Genomic DNA, 18,192 nt, shown 5'->3' with positions numbered 1-18,192 from the left:
TTAGTTAAATTGTACACATTGGCATCTAAATATTTTATTTAAAAACAAATCAGTTAAATAATACTCATAAATAAATATTCGCATAAATTGTATCATAAACAATTACATTTTTAAAAATGAAGTGTTGTAGAGATTAATATTGATTCCAAACGAGTGATAATTATTTTTCAGTGATATGGAATTTTCTCTAAACATACCTATCTTCCTTTGTAAGTGTTTAGTGCCTTTTTCAGCCACTTTTCATTTTATTGATATGAACCCTTAAAACTGTATAATTCTTATAATACTGGTGTAGTAGTGTGTGTTAGTTCCTTATTTACAAGATGATATTAAAATAATCAAAATAACCAATGAAAATATCTTGTATTATATTATGTTTACAGGAATTTATTTAAAACTGATACTGAATATATAGAAACCATATAAGTATTTCTTGAAAAAATAACGACATTAAAAGGTAATTTAACAATAGGTAAACAGTGTTGTTTAATTATAATAATTAATACAATATGTTAAATAAACAATTAACATTATATTATTACTTATTCATTTTAAGTTAATTACTAACTTACAGGAAAAACTTTATCTCATATAGGTACATTATCTTAAAATACAATCACACAGATTTACAGTAAGATTAATGGTAACAAATTCTTTAATCTGACATTACGATAGCTTAGTATTTGTAAATTAGATTATTTGTAATAATTGGATGTTAGGAGAAAATAAAGTTTAAAATTAAGGTTATAAAATATAATTAATAAATGTTTGTATTCGTAAATATAATCTTAATATTATATTGTCATTATAATATAAAAATAAAGTATTGAGTAGATTAAGTATCCCGTATTAAAATAAAAAGGAAATAACACTTATTTGTAAATGGATAATTATTGTAAGTAATTAAATAATTTTAGTAAATTATTGATGATACATAATTATTTTGAATTAATACATACTATAATGCGTAAGACCTAATTAAATGTTACCTATTATTGTGAGCAATAGGTATAACTGTTGAAAAAGTAAGTTTAATACATGGATTTTTTACTATATAATTACTACACGTCCTAATGAAAACTGAAGAATGAAGATATATCATCCAGGTAAATAAACTAAAATAGTATCAAATGATCTATTCTTAAGTTTGACAAAAATCTTCCAGAATTAGTATTTTTGATATAGGTTTTGTATTTTTAAATTAATTTATAATAATTTCTTCCTGTCACTAGCCAAGTCATACCATTGTACATCATAAATACTGTTTATACTAAAACCATTTACCTATAACTTAAAATCGGCAGTAGACAACATTTTTACTAACTTCTTTGTTTATTTCTGCAATAACAACTTATTCGAAAACTTGTATTCAGTTTTAAATTATGTATTATCATAAATTAAAAAAAAAATTTAATGTTAGAACAATTCAATTTACTTTTGCTCTTAAGCCGAAATATTTTGATACTAAATTGTACTCTGTCTATAAAATGGTAGAATAAATATTTGATGCAAATGTAAAGTGTATACTGTTTACTGTTATAGTATTAAACTAAAACAATAAAACCAATTTTATTAAAAATGTTTAATATTCCCGGTTTTCGTAATTATTTTTCAATTTATATTTTATAATTTTCTGCTTATCATTTATAGATTGTATACCATACATATTTATATATATATATTACTTAAAATGTTATATAGCTTATTTTCATACAAACTCAAATACAGAAATTAGTCCACTAAGTTTTCGATAGTAATATATCGGTCAGTGTGCGCTGTCTTTGACGAATCCTCATAATATAGAATGTAGATATATGTAGCTTGTTTATATGAATGATGTATACTCAACATAGAACTTTACTAATATCAGATAACTAATATTCCCAATTAATTTACATGATAGTAGTCTAGGTCAGGAATTAGACAAAAATAAATTTATATTGAACAACTCGATACTGAAGGTAGGCAGGGGACCCATTATTTATTGTTTTTATATACATATAAATAAATACCCTTTGTTCGTATTATTATACACTGATTAAGAAATATATTTTGATGTTACTGTATACCGTGAGTGATTTCGAATATTGAAAACTGTCATGGACCGATTCCGAAGTTTTAGAGACTTTTAGAGTATATTAACTATACATGACGTGATATATGTATTTCGCAATATGATTGGGGCAGACTTCTGTATAATAAAAGCTTATAGATTTATATCGAAAGCCGGTTCACTAACCTAACCCAACCGAAAACGGACGAACCCTGCAACCGGCTCTGGTGCTTTGGGCTCACGCAATCACGTGTACACTCGTATGTTTTCGCGGGGCGGAAAAGCGAAATGAATAACGCGCCGGAAAACGGTCGGATTTTGTGGGTGGGAGGGGTGGGTGAACAAAAAAAAAGAAAAAAGAAAAAGTTCGTCGACCGGACCGCCACGAGCGCCTCCGGCGTTGTCGTCATCGTCACCGTACACCCACGAGGCGCACACACATACACCCACGCACACACATGCACCTAAACCGCATGCACATATTATATACATGTTAGTTGCCCAAGTATTATAATTATATGATATATGTGTAAGTCGTGTGGGTGCCAGCGATTTACCCGGTGCGTCATCGTAGCCGCCTGTGACAACGCGATGGGTGAGGGGGGGGGGGTATCGGTGGGACGTTGGCGGCGAATGGTGTGGTGGTGCGAAGCGACCGCGGTAACTGCGTGAGGAAAGGTTTGGGGGATTGTGGATGGGGGTGAAAGAGTTGGTCGCATACTGAGGCAAACTACAACACCGTAGTCGTTGGTGATACGCGCGCGCCGCCGCCGCCCACGCCACCGCTGCCCCCGCCACCACGGTTCGGAGCTTTCAGTGAGGGCGAGGTCGGGTCGGCACACGTTATAATATTGATTCGGCGCCGCGCGCGAGTGTACACATTATAATAACGTGCAATTTACGGGGACTGCGTACAACTGCATCCTTCGTCGTGACGCTCGCAGACGGTTTTCGGCGAAACGTTATGTATATGTATTGTAATTTTATGGACAGCTGTGGAACAAGTATATAACAGTTACTGTTATTTGAACGCGGTGTGACAGGGTACCGTTAACCACGACCTTTGGGCAGAAAGAGAGAGAGAGGGGGCAAGAGAGAAAGAGAGTGAGAGAGAGAGATCAGTGCGAGAAATCAAGAAATATAGAAAAAACGCAAACGTGTTTAAATAAAAGAATAAAATAAAAAAAACGTGCCTTTGAACTACGGATCTCACGATGGATGGGCGTTTTAGAATGTAGGGCCGCTCAGGGGTGTTACCCGCGTCGATATACAAAGAGTTGGCATTTTTTTTCTCCTAATTTTTCGCCCATCCCTTCTCGGTGCGCCGCACGCATTGCACACGCTGTGGCCGCCGCCACCACCGTCGCGGTCGTCTCCTCGTTGTCGCGCTACCGCACGCGCAGTTTCATCCACGCGCACGAACACCATCGTCTGTCGTTGCCCTACCCGCATCGTTTGGATAACGATTCTAATTTACCCCCATTCCCACCGCAATCCACCCCCAAAACAGTTTCCTCAGCGATAATAATTTAAAAGATAACAATATTATTACTATAATAATAATATAATATCGCGAATTCCGTCGTTCTATTTTACAACCGTAATAACAGCACTTATACTACTATCATCGTCACCACCGCCGCGGCCGCCTCCGTCAACGCAAACGACGTCGACGGGGCACCGCCGTTGCCGCGATCGTCGTTCGATCGACGACAGATTCGTGCGGACGGTACACGCACTCACACACGTACACGCGTGCGCGCGCGCGCACACACACACACACACACACACACACACAAACAGACACGCACAAGCGAGCGCACAAACAAACGCACACACCCACACGCGCACGCGCCCGCACACATACACGCACACACAAGCTCACACGCACCTGACGCCGAGCACCACACGCCACTCGCACACGCACGTTACACAGAAGTGGTCGACGGTCGCCGCGCGATATCCGACTCAGTCGACGGACGCAGTTTGCACCGGTACCATCACTGCCGCCGCGGTCGTCCATCGTTGTCGAGAGCCAACCCCGTCGAGAAACACACGCGGCCGCACAATGTCCGTCGTCCACCGATCTACCACGTTCCGATGCGTTTTGTTTACTGCAGGTAAAGAAAACATTTTTTTTTTTTTTTTAAATCGTTCAGCCTGTCTACAAGTCGTGGTCCAGTCGATTATAATAATATTATTTATTTCATTAATAATTATTATAAACTTACGTATTATTACCCCCTATAACCGTAAATAGTAACACTGATTTATAGTAGTATTAGTATAGGTAGTTACTGTTTATGACCAATGGTATTACATATTATTATTATTAATATAATATACGTAGTATTACGGTAGATACCGCGGTAGCAGTAAATAATATCACTGCATAGGTAGTCGCTGTGATCGTTTTTTGTATCTCGCACGTCTGGTGGAATTTTTTTTTTTTGTTTTTGTTTTGGCTCTAATTATCCACGATTACCTCTCCTGAAAGGTGTCCCTCTTCTGAAATACACAATTTGCGAGGCTGCTACTCGGTACCATAATATCGTACTCGTCTTTGACACGTCCGACGAACAGCTTTCTAACAATGCTGGTTCGTTTCCTCTTCCCATCTATTTCGCTCCTTAATGCGTGAACTGAATACCTAAGTACTCCCCCTAGTCCATCCAACACGTTTCGATGGGCTTTGGGACTGCACGGCCCCAAGTCCCGTTAACATATTCATGCTATATTAGTTAAAGTATATTATATTATATTAAGTTTATTAGTTTTACGGTGATCAGTTATAATACTATTTCCATTTTTTTCCATTCCAGCGGTTTAATCTTTAATAATATTATTTCTTTATTAAATAATGATATATTTTGTTATTACGTCTTATGTATGTTGTCTACGTATGTCCGTAGATCATGTTATGAAATACATGAACAAAAAAATCTTCATATTTTCATTTAACTATTATAATGCTTGACTAATGTACTCATGTGTAATATTTGTCAGCTACTCATTAGATTACAATTTTAAATTGTACGTTGATTTGTTGATTTTGTTCTGTATAATTTACTATTTCTGGGGAATAATGATATACAATTGTATCTTAATTTATATTACCTGTATGTTATTTACTATGAAAAATTAACACATGGACATTGAACACGTGTAGATTACTTGTTTTCTCTGATATTAATAATTAGGTACTATTGGGTACCTATATAGTCATTTATAATACTGAACTATAGCACATGATATAATGAGCTTACATAATTAGTTTGTAATTAGTATTAGTTTAATATTTAAACAGAATATGAAGCAGTTCACGGGCGTTACTTCAACGATCTTTATAGGAGTAAACCACATAACAGATTTATTAAATCCATGATATAACGTAATATCTGAGCTAAATATTAAAATATTATACATTTCTAACAAGTATACCTACCAATAAAACACAATGATATAATTTTATGGAACTTATCATTAAATATCATTTACAAAAACATTCTTCTTATTTATGCCTGCAAATTTATGTTTATATATCATATTTTGGTTTTTGGAATTGTTAAGTTACTATAAGTTCCATAGGTATTCGATGTTTTCTACATAACTGAAATAGTGTCCTATTGTGATGAAAACTCATCTTTCCACCAACTTTTTCAAATGTGAATTGTGAAGCATATAATGTTATTGAAATATTAAATTCATGTATTTTACTCAAAATTCGAACGAATAGTTTATGAATTATTAAAAAGTACATAAACTAATGATAATAATATAGTCTTTAAAAATGGTTTTACCATAATATAATATATTATAATATATATATTCAATCTAACGTATACTTATAAATTATACCTACACAGACAATTTTTACATGTTATATAGTTATTTAATACTATCAATTATTATAATATTTTCAGATCATCGTGTCCCCATATCTTCCAAACCTATAACCATCGACCTATTATCTAATATCTTTAATATACCAAGTTAAATAAATCAAAAAATATTAGTTCAAAATTTGATATAGATATATCCACAATTTCAAAAATGTATCTGGTTTAATAAGCAAACGTATACAATTTCTATAAAATTGTTTAAAATATTATAATGTTCCGAATAAAAAGTTATACCTACTAATCTAATATGAGTTTATGGCAATATTTTTCTAATTAATTCAAAATACAAAGGGAGAACCGTCCCTCAACGAGCTTACGCCAATGTGTGTCATACATAATGTGTTCGTAAATAAATTATTATATTAATTTAATAAACAAAATAAATAAGAACCATTTAAAATAGTTTACTTATTCCAAATAGTATATGTTTTTCATGTATAAATAATAATAATAATAAAGTAAATAAATGAAATATTAACTTAATATTCTATTGATATTTAATTTAGTTATTTATAAAATCATGTTTTATGAATAAAAAACATCTAATTAAAAAATCCATAGATGAGCATTGCTGATAACATTCAAATAGTAAAAAACGTGAGAGTAACTTACACTTAGAAACGGAATGGGTTTTTCTAAGATTGTATTCGATCTAATATACTAGATAAAGATTAAGGTTTTATTAAAAAGGAGCTTTACCAACATATTTTATTATCATGCTATAAAATATTTTCGAAAACAACTGCTAAATATCCAACATATCCTCATAAAAGTAAAACCTGGATAAATGGAAATGCATAGGTACAACTTTTTACTACATTCAAGATTAAAAAAGTTGACTACTAAAAAACATAAACACTACTGTGACGTAGAATCATACCTCCCTTGCTTTGTGTAGAATCAAAGTAGATTTGTTTTCGTTTTTTGTATAGTTTGAAATGACAATAAGTTTATTATAATATATAATATTAGGTATTCTATATCCATAATTATAGTCATAAAGTTAAAACATTATTTTTGGGTTAAGTGAAGGGAATAGATGAGCTCAAATATGTATTCTAAATTATACTTTATATATATTTATGCAAGTGAATAACCATATTCTTAATATCTTATGATATATTAGAAACTACACGTTTCCTGAATAAAATAGCAGTCTTATCAGATTTTTATTAGCTTTAACATTGAAATGGGGTTACGTACGAGTGAATACTGACAAATATTACTGTTTTCTATTTTCTATTGACTATTAACCATATTTATATTTTTGAGATAACGTAAACAATTTGCCTACAACATTTGAGCACGTTTTCTGTTAATTTAACTTATAATGAATATTAAGGTAGGTAATCAATAAAATAAAACAAAATAGTCACATTCATTTTATGATTATATTAAAATTTGAAAATAGCAAACAGACAAAATATATTAGCCTAAGACGTGCTTTGCTAAAAATCGATTTTTAAACTCGAAGTTTTATTATGGCTTACAATGTTTAATAATACAAAATACTGAGCCAACGTAAAACGAGTACCGAACGGCCAACACGCGGTCTCTGTATCTCACGTATTTATGCTTTAAAATTATATATTATTCAAAAACTAAACTTGAAACCTGGAGGTATACTTAAATCGTTTTTATAATACAATTTTAGATGGTTTACTTTCTGAATATGATTTTTTTTTCTAGCATTCATTTCTATTTTTTACATGCATTATTTTTTTTTTTAAAACAGGTACTTACATTATGCAGTATTTAAGAAAAACAATAGTTCACTTAATAAGAAAAATTCGTGAATAGTTCTTAGTAAATATAATTATTTCAGAAAACGAAATTGTTTATTTAAAATATTTTGAGCTACAATTTTATAATTAAGAATAACCATTTATTAGTGTTCATACAAATTAAATAATATTACGTATAAACGTCAGACACACAAATACAATAATACAATGTAATAAAAATAAAAATATATGGTTCCCTTTTATATTATTTTAAATGCATGCTGACGCTTATAATAATATAATAGGTAGGTAAATATAAAGTTTTATTTTGAAATAGACTATTTATCGTAATTATACGTGTTATTTCGTAATCTATAGTCTAATTCTAAATGAACATCTATAATTTATGTATAATATACAGTGGGATAGTTTAATATAATTTTATATTTCTCGGGTTGTACAAACCTTTTTTATAAACTGTTATGAAAATACTGTAATTTTTTAAACTATAAAATATATGTAGGTATGTATCAATTATTTTGTATTTTAATTTTTAGGAGAAAAAATGCTAAAACTACAAATTTACGCAACTGCGTGTTTATAATTCTTAACTTTGAAAAATGTTGATGATATTTTTATAATATTTACTATTGAATTATATCTTATAAAATTGATGTTATATTTAAAGTTCTGTAAACAAAGTGTAAAAAAGTGTATAAGTTTAACAACTCAGACATATCAATTTATGAATAATCATAAATCACTTTTTCTAAACACGATGGTAATATAATAAACATAATAATATACAATTTTGTGTAGTGAACCTTCCATGTTCCAAATATATAATATATTTTTCCAATTAAATAAAATATTTTTAGTTGTTAGGATAAGATGAAACAATTCAAATTCACTATTTTCCTAAATTATCTAGTTTCAAAAACATTTAGAAAAACATTATTATTTTTTTTTGTTTTTTGTTTTCTTTAAATATTGGAATTGTTCCAAATATTGTTCACCTTATTGGTTAGTTAATGTTTCCTCAGTCTTAAAAAATGCAGTTGATCTTCTATCAAAAACAGACTCTTTCAAACTACACTAATCAATAATTATTATTGTACCTATACGTTTTATACAATACACAATGAGGAATGTTACATAAAATCTAGTTTCATATTACGTATTGAGATATGATACATATACAATTTTTTTTATAAATCATATTTTAATATATAATTATTATTTATTATAATAGGTATATTATAGGCTAATTAAAATATTTTGAACTTAAACAAGGTTATATTTTATTCAATTTATTATTGTTATATATTTAGTACTTTTAATAATGGATACAAAATAAACAGTCGACTCATCGTGTCTTCACATGCGTTTAACTGATGAAATAAACCAATTAAAATCGATTTTATACATGTTGATTTTCTATTAATGACTTTCATTAACTGTTTTAATACTTCAATGACGAAACATGTCAAATAATCCAAATAATATAAGGGTTAAATCATAAATTAGCTTTAATTTATTGATACATTTTAATAGCTTTGAATAAATAATGTTAACCATGCAAATCCCTTAACAATGTCTGTGTCTAAAATTCTCTAATTACATTTTAATCTTTATTATACATCGTATTACACAAGCAATTTTACTTAATTTGATATTGCATGTTGCATTGTCATAAATTCTTTTTTTTTTTATAACTGAAAAATATTTGGTACTTAATTTAATTTACTTCCTGAATACACATCCCATAATTGGATTTTTATTTATAATTATATAAAATAATAAACACATTTTCATTGTGTATTCAATAACTTGAGCTTAATAATTTGAAAGTTAAGTGTTTTGAAAGTTCATATATTTATTACAATAACAATAAATGAATGTGTTTTTATTTTAAATTATTTTCATAGGTGATCTATGGTTTTTTAAAATAAAATATAGTCCGTTTTAGTATGCTAATAGCCTCTGCTGTCAAAGCTATATTGTCCCATAAAAAAAAAAATAAAAAGTTTTACTTTATTTCAATTATATGATCTGTATTTAATATATTTGAATTATCTCCTTCGTTAAATATTTAAAAAAAACTGTTACCTGTTCTTCGGATAAACAATTTTGAGGGGTTCATAATTTCATTTATTACATACTAATTTTGTTGACTTTCAAGACCATTGTAATTTCTATTAAATTGTTATTTGTGTTTTTTGTTTACATAAATAATCAGCTTCTCAGTCAATGTCAATATAAAATATACAACAGTTATTGTCCAAAATGAAATTGAAGTTATTTCAATTGAAATTATTAATGTTTTTTCCCAAAAACAAAAAACAAAATATACCACTGAACGTCTGAACACCGTTTTTAATTCATACTTTCTAATAGTTTCTTCTCAAAGTTTTAAGATATTATCCATTGTTGTTTCATTGAATCTTTTCCTCTATTTTACTAGACAACATAAGATCGTTTTATCTGTTTTTTTACAACTTTGAACTTTTATTATCATAAAATAATTCTAAACTGCGCTGAAATATTTTTACGACAGACTAAAAATGTAAGAAAATAGTGATGTGTTAAAAATAAATAAAATGTTTTATTTCAAAAACGTTTTATTAATTCTGTAAATGTTTTGAACATAATTTTAAAGTCTAAACCGGAAGATATTAAGAATTTTTTTAAAATACGTGCATTGGTTCACACACATGTAGCCACAATATAAATCAAAATTCAAAGTAAGTGGGCACTTGAACGATATTAGCTAGGTGCACATTATATAAAATGGTTTTAAACTTTAAATATATTCTCTATATTACAAATTATTATAAATAATTTTAAATATTGCTTTAATTTAAATAATAAATTCTTCAAATAAAAAAAAACGATTTTGTATAAAATAATAAAAATAAAATTTCTAATAGAATTTTTAATAAAATGTATAGCACTCAAAATCCAATTGGAAATATAAATGTGCTTATCAGAACTTATCAGAATATATTATAGATCTACCACACATTTCATTATATTAAATATTTGATATCAACCAATGATGAATTTCTTTGATACACAAATATTATTTATAATTGTTTAATTATTATATTTAGTTAAATTTATTTATTAATTTTTTTATTATTGTGTTATCTGCTATACTTCTTATAATCTCTGAACGATTATAATAATTATAAAAAGTTAATTTTCACACTTAGCTTGTAAAACCCATAATTAAGGTGCTATTATTTTATTGTTAATTTGTTTACTTTTTTTTCTTAGAAACATTTAAATTGTATTATATTTCAACCTAGATTTAAATTTGAAAAACTTAAGTGATAAATAATGTGTCTGAGATATTTCTTTAAAATTTCATCTCACCTAAAAGTTTTGATGAATACATTAATGCAGATACTTTTCGATTACTGTTTTTAGAAAGATTAAAAGGTATATATTAACTATGCATTACCAGGCATCACTTTTCATAACTTGTGAATTATTTATGCTTAAAATTACGATGTAATTAGAATTTTGAGCTCAATTTTAGTTTTGAAATTATATTAGCTTTACGTTAGTCTATCTTCTGCATTATGGGCCAGCTGAAATGCACTTAATCATTAATCTATAACATAAGTACGAATTATTATTATTATTTTTTTTTTTCTGTGAAACAGTACAGTATTCAATAAAGAATTCAAAAATTTGAATCCGAACAATGTAAAAAATGTATAGAAAGAAAACTTAAAAAGACTGCTTTCTTCAAAAATTACTTTTGTTATATTTTATTTTTAAATCAGAAATAAATGCCTGTAGTAAAAAATATAATATAAGTATTTTTAAAATAATAATATTTTAAAAATAAACCTTACAATGGTAATAGAAAAAAATGATTACATAATTTTCTAATTTACATCGTGAAAAATCGATATCGTAACCTACCTTACACACCAAACATTTTTCTTATCTTTCAATTGTACAATAATTATCAAAAGTAGTTATAGCAGATCTACGTCAACTTGATTTTATTTATTTGTTTTGTTTTCTATATGATTTCGTAATATCACGCAACAATCTAAAACAGTAATAACATAGTAGGTATACATGTAAGTTACATAGAACTATTATATTTTTCTAAAAACTTCAATAAAATTGCCTATAATAAACCCGTTAAAAACCGTCGATGGGACGTTTTATAAACTAATAAATTTATAAATTAAATATTTTTTTCCAATCATAGTTGTTAATCAGTAAGTCAGAACATATTTTTAATTTATAATAACAAGTTAACTATTTTATTGATATCATTATATCAAGAAATATAAATTATTAAACGATTTGTCTTATATTTATTGAATTTTTATATCACTGAGACTAGAATTTAGTTATTACATAAACATTTACCAAATAGTACAATTTGTTGATATATTATATAAAAAAATAAAATACAATATAAATTAAACTATTTTGTTAGTCCTCCCAAAATGTTTATATATAAAGATATTTATAAGCTGTCATAAGGTATAATCAAAGATTGACATCTAATGCAAATAGTAGGTAGATACTTGTAAGTTATTCAAAATTGTAATGCAAATCGAAGCTCAGTGTTCTAAAAACAAGGCTATTATTTTGGACTCATAATAATTTTGATATTTTATTCGTTTATAGGTATTATATATTTATATAATTTAAAAAATGTAGGTCATGTTCATATGGGCATCATATGGACATATGTTACATAATTCATGTTTAAAAATCTTAAAAAAATCTAATCATTTTATTTATTTAAAAAAATATTTAAATAATAAATAATATTTTTCGTTTACAAATTATTAGGTTATTTATAATTAAATTACTCTGATACATTCATTGTTTATGGCTCTTAACCTAAAATTAAATTAATCTGCGACATACCTGAACAAGTTGCCTTAATAACATTTAACACAATGCATTTTGATAAAAAGTTATATAAAAAACCAGCATCATTATTACTGTTGAAATTTATTACAACAGTCTGTTATCAATTTAATAATTGAGCATATTTGAAAATTATAAAAGAAGTACAATTTAAGATATTCTTTTTTTTTTTTTAGCAATTGTGATTTTTGATCAAATCCTCGTATCTCCAATACATGCCTTACAAATAAATGAAAAAAATAACACAAAATGGTCACCAATTACAACATTTCAAAAAGTGGTAAGTGATTTGTTTTATTCTCAATTACTAATTAATTTTATTTCCGAGCTTTGCAGATGTGTTTAAATATTATAGTATGTTTGGAATGACCATATTAGTTTAACTTGGGGATTGGCAAAATCTTTTAACAAGTAAACAGGCAAAAATAAAAATGTACGGCGGGCAAAAAATGTCGTAAATGTTATGTTTATGGTATCATGTTTATTTATTTTATAACACAAAATTATGTTTTCGGGCTATATTGAGTCTATGGCCAAATTCAAAAATACCCCAGGGAATTCTGGATTTTCACACGTCGAAAAAAAATCGTAAAATCCCCTCCCCTGCCTAAAAATGAAAAAGGGTGAAGACTGAAGAGGTATTCATTTCTATTTTTATCTACTATTTAATTTGCAAATCGAAGAAATATAAATTAGATTATTCTTATTTGTATCAATTAATGTATATGCAAATTACTTATTTTTTTAAATTTGTTTATATTTAAAAAAAAAAATATCTGAAACAATTAGTTTTAAATATGTTCTATTTATGTCTATTATTGTGTTTATTAAACTATTAAATTATCAAAAATGTATATTATATATTTATATATATAGACCATTACATTTATATGTACAAGAACCGTCTACCTCAGGATTAAAAAATTTAGCATTCAATATAAATACATTATTTTAATAATTCAAATATATAACTATAGATCGCGGATTAATATGCACAGTTGAATTGATATTATAATAATTTGTATTGTTCTTTTATAAAAATATGTCAATATTATACAACTTTTATTTTTAATTAAAAATATGATCTAAAAGCTTCAAATAATTTTTCAAACAAATTTGAGGTTAGATATTTTACTTTTTATTTTTTATTTCATAGGTCTGTTTCATAGAATGTACTTTTTCAAAATGAAGGTTCAAATCAAGGGGAAATGTCCAATATCTCTCTATCTGTGTTATGTAACTGACAACTAAAAGTGTTGCTTGGCTTAAACTTAGAATAAAAAATGCTAACAGGCTTGCTATATGATTTGATATTATGATTAAATTATAGTGGAAATCATAGTTTATCAATCGACGTTTATAACATATTAAGACACATTTTTTTTATGAAAACATATCTATTTTATCATTTTATCTATAATTCTGGTAAAATCAGTAACGTAATAAGAAATGTGAAACAATCTTTAAATTCGTAGTGGTATTTACTTGTTATAGGTTAAATAATTTATTTAAAAATTGCAGAATTTTGAAGAAAAAATATTAAAAACTTCGGAATTTTATCAAGTAAACTTTACAACGAATTTATAAGTTTTCCGATTTCATATCACATCGCTACTTTTTTTTTAGTTTGACGCACCAAAAGTACATTATAATTATTGAAAAATATTAATGATCGACTAGAGAGATTAGTGACACGTACGAGAGTGATCCGCTATCTCTTTTATATTACATTCACACATACACACGCACACACACTAATGATCACTTTCTATGCACACATTCACAGGAAACGCACGCAAGTACACTTAAAAATTACTCATATTGATCTCCTTAAAAAGGTCGGAATATAATCACCTTAATGCTTTATATAAAATATAAAATAAAAATTTGATTATAAATAATTTGCTATTCTATATTCTATATTTATATACTTAACCTTTGTGTTTTAATCCACAGGGTTTATTAGTGTCATAATAATCATAAGCTGTTTATATTTTCTAGGTTGTATGTATTTTATAATTATTTTCAAGAATTTCATTGCTCAAAAAAATATTAATATAAAATATAATTCAATCGTTTTAATATTTATACAAATATTTTAAAGTTTCAACAAATTTCACAAAAAGGACGTAAAAATTCTGAAATACATTATCATCTTAGGGGGTCAATGAGTCCAACCGAGAAAATCTATGATTCTAAATATAGATACTATACAATGAGTTTCTCTGTAGAATAAAATCGTAACGAATATAATATAATATAAGTTTATGATCACTTATGGAAGTTCTGTGTGTATGTCATAGAAAAAAACTCGTCCGTATACATAAGTTCTTTAAAGCTTAAAAGTGTTATGATTTGTATCTTTAAACACACACATATATTTATATATATATATATATATTTTAAATAGAATTTATCAACTTCGACAAGTGTAAATCCGTGTTTAAAGTAAAACAAGCTTATTTTTGTTTAATGGTATTACATACTTTTTCAAAAAACCTTACACCTTTTTTTTATATATATATTTCCATACTATTTTGTATATTTTTATATTATATTATAAATTATTATAAATTATATATTATTTTAAAAAATGCGTTCAATGTTAAGTACATACATTATTTTTTCATTAATATTTAAGCTCAAGTCAATAATATCTAAATGCAATTGCTTTTTCTTTGTGCATTTAAGAGGAGTTACACACAAAAATAAACGTCAAATGGTACTTTAAAATTGACACAAATCCATTCCAAGTCCAAAACCAATGTTGGATACAAAAATATAAAAGTATATCCTGTAAGCAAGTTCCTTTAATTTTTATTTTTATTTCAATAAAGGTAAATAATATAATTAAAACGTATTAAATATCAAATGAAGGCTGATATAGTATTTGTGTTGTACATTATTCGTTATAATAAAAACGAAAAACTACCTACGCTTGGATTTATTTACTTCACCCTGAAGGTATTAACCTATAAAAAAAACGTGACTTCATCATAAATTCCGCAGGATTAAAAAATTCCAAAAGTGTTCGAATATACATAACAAGAGAACGGTATAGAACAGGGATCATAAATCTTGAGCCTAAACCTCCTTGTGACGAGAGATCTCAAATTGTTTGATAGGGTTGTCAGGATTAAGTTTACAAAATGTTGAATTATAACACATCATGTAAAAAACATTAATCATTTTATCGTCATGTATATTTAGAAACGTTTACCGGACGAAAGTTCACTAGATCCCGTATCGAACACAGACGATGAAACTCAGAGGTCGGTCCGAAAAAGCGCTGTTTTGTACAATAAAGCTGACATAACAACAAGTAAGCTAAAGCTATTTAAAATATTAGATAGTACATTATAATTTATAACTATATAGTGCTTTAATGATATTATATTTATCCTCTAAATTAATTTTTGTTTCATATTATTTTATATTATTGTATACATTTTAAAAAAAAGATAGACAAAATATGAATACCGCTCTGCTGCACATTAGTTGTCGAGCATTTCGTTGTAATGCATGACATTGTGTTATATTTGAATTCAATGATAAATCATTGTATACGAAAACCATTCTGATTGGAGACGTTGTCTCAGCCTAGCATACTTGTATAAATAATCAAATTTATTAGTTTAAAAAAAAATTAATACAAATCGAAAATATTTTATGGCTATAAAAAGCATAACATTCCGAAAACATTTTCTTTTTATAGAGGTAGTAACATTTACTGAGAACCTTCTATTAACATTTCTAATTTTAGCTATAAAAATTAAAGCTTTTATGAGTTTTTAACTGAAAAATAATTTACAAAATTTGAAATATTTTATCATGGCTATAAATAGTTCATAAAGATTCAAAATCGCTTTAATATCTTACTATGTATGAACAATGCTAATATAAATATTTGGTGAACATTTAAAGAGTCTACGTTTATAAATATAACAAAATCTGAAAAATTGATTAATAGGAAATCGATAATTTACCGCTGAATATCAAATATCGTAAAAATTATAAGTTCAAACGCACATAACAAAATAACGTTCCGTTTCACTATCCTTCATATTTTATTATAAATAGAAAACTTATGTGAAGTCTTCTGTTGTGATTTTTAAAATTAGATATGAAAAGAAAATCTTTTATGAAATAAAAAATTTTAAATATAAATAATTTACAAAATTTTAAATATTTCTTATGGCTATAAATAGTTCAAAAAACATCAAAACACCATATATCGAAAATGGTCATTTCAACATTTGTTGAATTTTTCAAGTATCTAGGATAATTTGTTTTTGAATTACCATAAAATATCAAAAATTGAATGATAAGAAATTCGTTAAATTACCGATGAAAATCCAATATCGTAAACATTTTAATTTCAAACGCTCATAAAAAAAATATAACCTTCAAGTAAACTTTTTTTTTGAAGGTAGGAACATTTTTAGGGAAATTTCTATCAACATGTCTAATGTTAGTTATGAAAGGAAAAACTTTTATGAATTTCGAACTGAAAAATAGATTGAACATTTTCGAGCTTTTGTTGCATTTTGTCAAAATTTGAACTTAAAATGCATATAAGAAAAATCCAATGTATTTTAAATATTATTAAACTTTCATTAACGAAACTTATAAGAAACCTAGCATTAAATTGTTAAGGTTTTTTACTAGGCAAACAATTTTTTTTCAAGAATTATTTAAAAAAAAATTAGAAACGTCTAAAAAATTCTCAAGGCTATAACTATCTCAAAAAGATTCAAAACATTTCTAAATGTTATAATTTATGGGAAATTCTAATATAAACATCTGGTGAAAATTTCATAGGGTCAACGGTTATTAATTTTTGAGTTACGCCAAAAAAATAAAATCTTTTTTTTTCAAAAGTTTGTTTTCTTGACGCTTTTTAAAACTACTTGGAATTTTCGATTTTGACCCCTTAAAAGTTCCAACTATTTTCACTTTTATATAAGAAAAGATGCTGATTTTAAAAATCCTCTCCAAATTGTTGCTGACAGACAGAAAAAAAAAGCACATATCATCGTAAAATCAATACATTCTTTCGCTCTGCTCAGAATCTAAGACATAGTGCTTATCGGGTTTGTTATATTATGATAATATTCTAGAAGTTTAAGCGTAATATTTGTAATATTTGTAACCTATAATACAAAAATATATGAATAATTTTTTTCTTAGCTACTCAACCAAGTAATATTGTTGCGTCACTTTTTCGACTAAACGAGGAAGAAGGTAATACGTGTATTCTATTGAGGGTAGATGCTGTCATTGAAGTAAAGTTCAAAACTAAACTTGGTTCTGAAGACGTAAGGGTCAGAAATATTTTTTTGAATTAAAATTTGTATTTATTATAATATTATTCTATGGATACTATGTGAAATGCAGCAAACTGATCTGTATGTTCCTGACGATGCAGAAGTAACTGGCGATTGCAGTAATGAGGATGATGCAACATTAATACTCAAATGGAAAAATTTTGTCTTTACCTGGTATTTCACAAAGGTAAAAATATAATTATTAATTTGATAAAATATGTTGGGTGAAAAAAGTATTTTTAATGGGAAGCACAAACGGAGAGATTGAAGTCGCT

General features: G+C 27.1%; 1 protein-coding gene across 2 annotated transcripts in view; it reads left to right on the top strand.

The window, feature by feature from the left end:
- Positions 1-3,919: 3,919 nt before the first annotated feature.
- Positions 3,920-18,192, top strand: part of LOC100572962 (lysosome-associated membrane glycoprotein 5) — a 40,892-nt gene continuing 26,619 nt past the window's right edge. Inside the window, exons 1-5 of one of the 2 annotated variants that reach the window (XM_008183925.3) lie at positions 3,920-4,173; positions 12,767-12,870; positions 15,801-15,912; positions 17,781-17,914; positions 17,988-18,104. In XM_008183925.3, coding sequence (XP_008182147.1) covers positions 4,122-4,173; positions 12,767-12,870; positions 15,801-15,912; positions 17,781-17,914; positions 17,988-18,104 — 519 coding nt within the window. In that variant the 5' untranslated portion in view covers positions 3,920-4,121. The remainder of the gene's footprint in view (positions 4,174-12,766; positions 12,871-15,800; positions 15,913-17,780; positions 17,915-17,987; positions 18,105-18,192) is intronic. The other variant, XM_003243861.4, reaches the window with a different exon arrangement.

Source organism: Acyrthosiphon pisum, chromosome X, assembly GCF_005508785.2.
Source record: "Acyrthosiphon pisum isolate AL4f chromosome X, pea_aphid_22Mar2018_4r6ur, whole genome shotgun sequence".
Taxonomy (NCBI): Eukaryota; Metazoa; Arthropoda; class Insecta; order Hemiptera; family Aphididae; genus Acyrthosiphon; species Acyrthosiphon pisum.
This window is presented reverse-complemented; position numbering and strand designations above follow the sequence as displayed.